Here is a 2194-nt window from a genome sequence, read left to right on the forward strand (position 1 = left end):
TTTCAAACTGTTTCTTGAGCTGAAAAAAAAAAAGAAGAAAAGAAATTGCTTGATGCCACAGGTCTGTCTGCAGACGGCTGGCCGGGTGGCGGGGCAGGACCAAGCAAAGTGCCACATCTCATGGCTGCTGCTGGCTGCCCAGTGCTGGGTTTGGCAACCACCGAAGCAATCCTTGATTGCCTCTGTGCCTGCACGCACTCGTGAAAGTTGCAGCACAGCCCAGCAGGCCGCAGCAGCGCCGGCGGGGGCAGCTGCTTGCTGGCTGCGGTGCTGTGGCTCAGCTGCAGGACCGCAACAGGTCCCTCACCAGCCCGACAGACCCCCCGGCTTTCGCCGCAACAGGTCCCTCACCAGCCCGACAGACCCCCGGCTTTCAGCTGCCAGTGACCTGGCAGGTCATTACCAGCAATGCCTTTAGTACCCACACAACAGAGGATTTAATGCAGGGTTAGAGCGCTATTAGCACTTTTTTTTCTTTTTAAAATTCCCTTATCTTTGGACTAGGCCGTGTCACGGGCTGGGAGCCACCAGGGACGCAGGCGCTCTGCTCCGAACAGCCATCAGAGCAATCCAGGTGGTTTACCTTGGCAGATCCCCACCCACAATCTCTCTCTTCTGTTTGATAACACAGACATCAGCAAAATCCCGTATCCAAAGTGAGATTTTTGAAGTTTGCCGAGCAAACATTCGTGAAGGCTGGACATGGTGGTTCTCTTTCTCTTAGCAGCTTTGCTGCAAGGTGAGTCGCCAAGAAACCAGCTCTCCAGCCACTTACACTGACGAGAACAGGCAAAGCTGGTACCGGGGACACAGGTACATCCCTGGCTAAATCCTCACTAGCAGACACCTCCACCTGCAAAATGGAAACTGGTCAAACCTCCCTGCCCACTATGCAGAGAGCTAGCAAAGGCATGGCGAGAGCTGGGAAGGAGAATCCCAGCTCTCCGTTGCCCGGCACTGCAGCCAGCCACTTGCGCCTGTGCAATGCCACTGCAAGGAGAGGAAAGTTGCCAGATCAGGCAGAGTTTGCAAATGCCAAAGGTTATTAGATGTTTGCTGTTAACTGCTGCCCTTGACATTTAACTCCAGACAGGATTGTCAGGGCTGATGGGGGTTTGGGGAACCCTGTAAGGGGCATCGAGGGTTTCCCCATTTGTGTTGTGGCAAAGGGGCAGCGGCTCTACGCCGTCAGTTATCCTCAAGCGGATAATGTGGCACTTAAGGAAGGTAAAACACCACATCCAAAATAAACTCTGAACTTTCTGAGCCAGATGTCCTACTTGGTGCCCTTGATTTGAAGGAGCTATGCCGGTTTTTGCCAGGCAAGAATCTGGCTGTCTCTAACCAACTACTTCTGTTTCTTTCTTTCCCACAAAGAGCCAGTCTCAAGTACCTTGTACGGAGCCAGGTTTCTGACAGGTGAGGTTGGAGGATCGGTCACCCATCAGTGCTTCTACTCCATCATGCCAGCCAACAAACACGACCGAAAATACTGGTGCAAAATAGCAGGAAGCGGAGTTTGCTACACCATCATTTCTACAACCGGCTACACCTCAAAAGACCACGCAGGGCGAGTGTCCCTCGAGGACATCCCCCAGAATGGCACCTTCATGGTGACAATGACAGAGCTGAAGAAGAGCGACACGGGGACCTACCGATGTGGCATCGGCACCACCAACAGAGACCTGTATGTCAGCCTGAACCTGACGGTTTTGGCAGGTAGGATGCTGGCAGGGGAGAGGGGAGGCTCCGCTCCGCCGGCAGCCCGGCTCGCAGGGAGCGGTTTGGGGCCAGATGCTGGAGCATCCACACACAGCAGGCGTATCAACTTTTTCTACCCCGTGCTATTAACCAGATATTGACAATGATGGGGTATAAACATACCCAGATTTGGCCAAATCAGCTGTTCATAAATGCAAAAGGAAACTCTCTCCTGCCTGGCTGGGGACTGCATGCCGGACAGTGCCTGCCGTGCTCTCTCCCTACAGATGCCGGTGCGCTGAGACTGACCGAACTCATCCAGGGGGAGCTCCGTGGCTCTGTCACGGTCCTGTGCCCACCCGGGGACACCCAAGGTGGTGAGAAGAGGTTCTGGTGCAAACTGGGGAGGACGAGCTGCGCTCTCATCGCCGACACCAATGGCTACGTGGGAAAGAGGTACCAAGGACGAATCCTTATCACCCCTCAGGAGAGC

At 54.4% G+C, this 2194-nt stretch overlaps 1 protein-coding gene across 1 annotated transcript in view; it reads left to right on the forward strand.

Annotated features, from left to right (window-relative positions):
* Positions 1–702: 702 nt before the first annotated feature.
* The window catches only part of LOC103919840 (polymeric immunoglobulin receptor-like), a 15037-nt gene continuing 13545 nt past the window's right edge, over positions 703–2194 (forward strand). The window contains exons 1-4 of the mRNA XM_009327425.1: positions 703–739; positions 1090–1227; positions 1378–1719; positions 1989–2157. Of these exons, the coding sequence (XP_009325700.1) occupies positions 703–739; positions 1090–1227; positions 1378–1719; positions 1989–2157 (686 nt within the window). The remainder of the gene's footprint in view (positions 740–1089; positions 1228–1377; positions 1720–1988; positions 2158–2194) is intronic.

The sequence above is a fragment of the Pygoscelis adeliae genome, unplaced genomic scaffold, assembly GCF_000699105.1.
Source record: "Pygoscelis adeliae isolate BGI_AS28 unplaced genomic scaffold, ASM69910v1 Scaffold197, whole genome shotgun sequence".
Taxonomy (NCBI): domain Eukaryota; kingdom Metazoa; phylum Chordata; class Aves; order Sphenisciformes; family Spheniscidae; genus Pygoscelis; species Pygoscelis adeliae.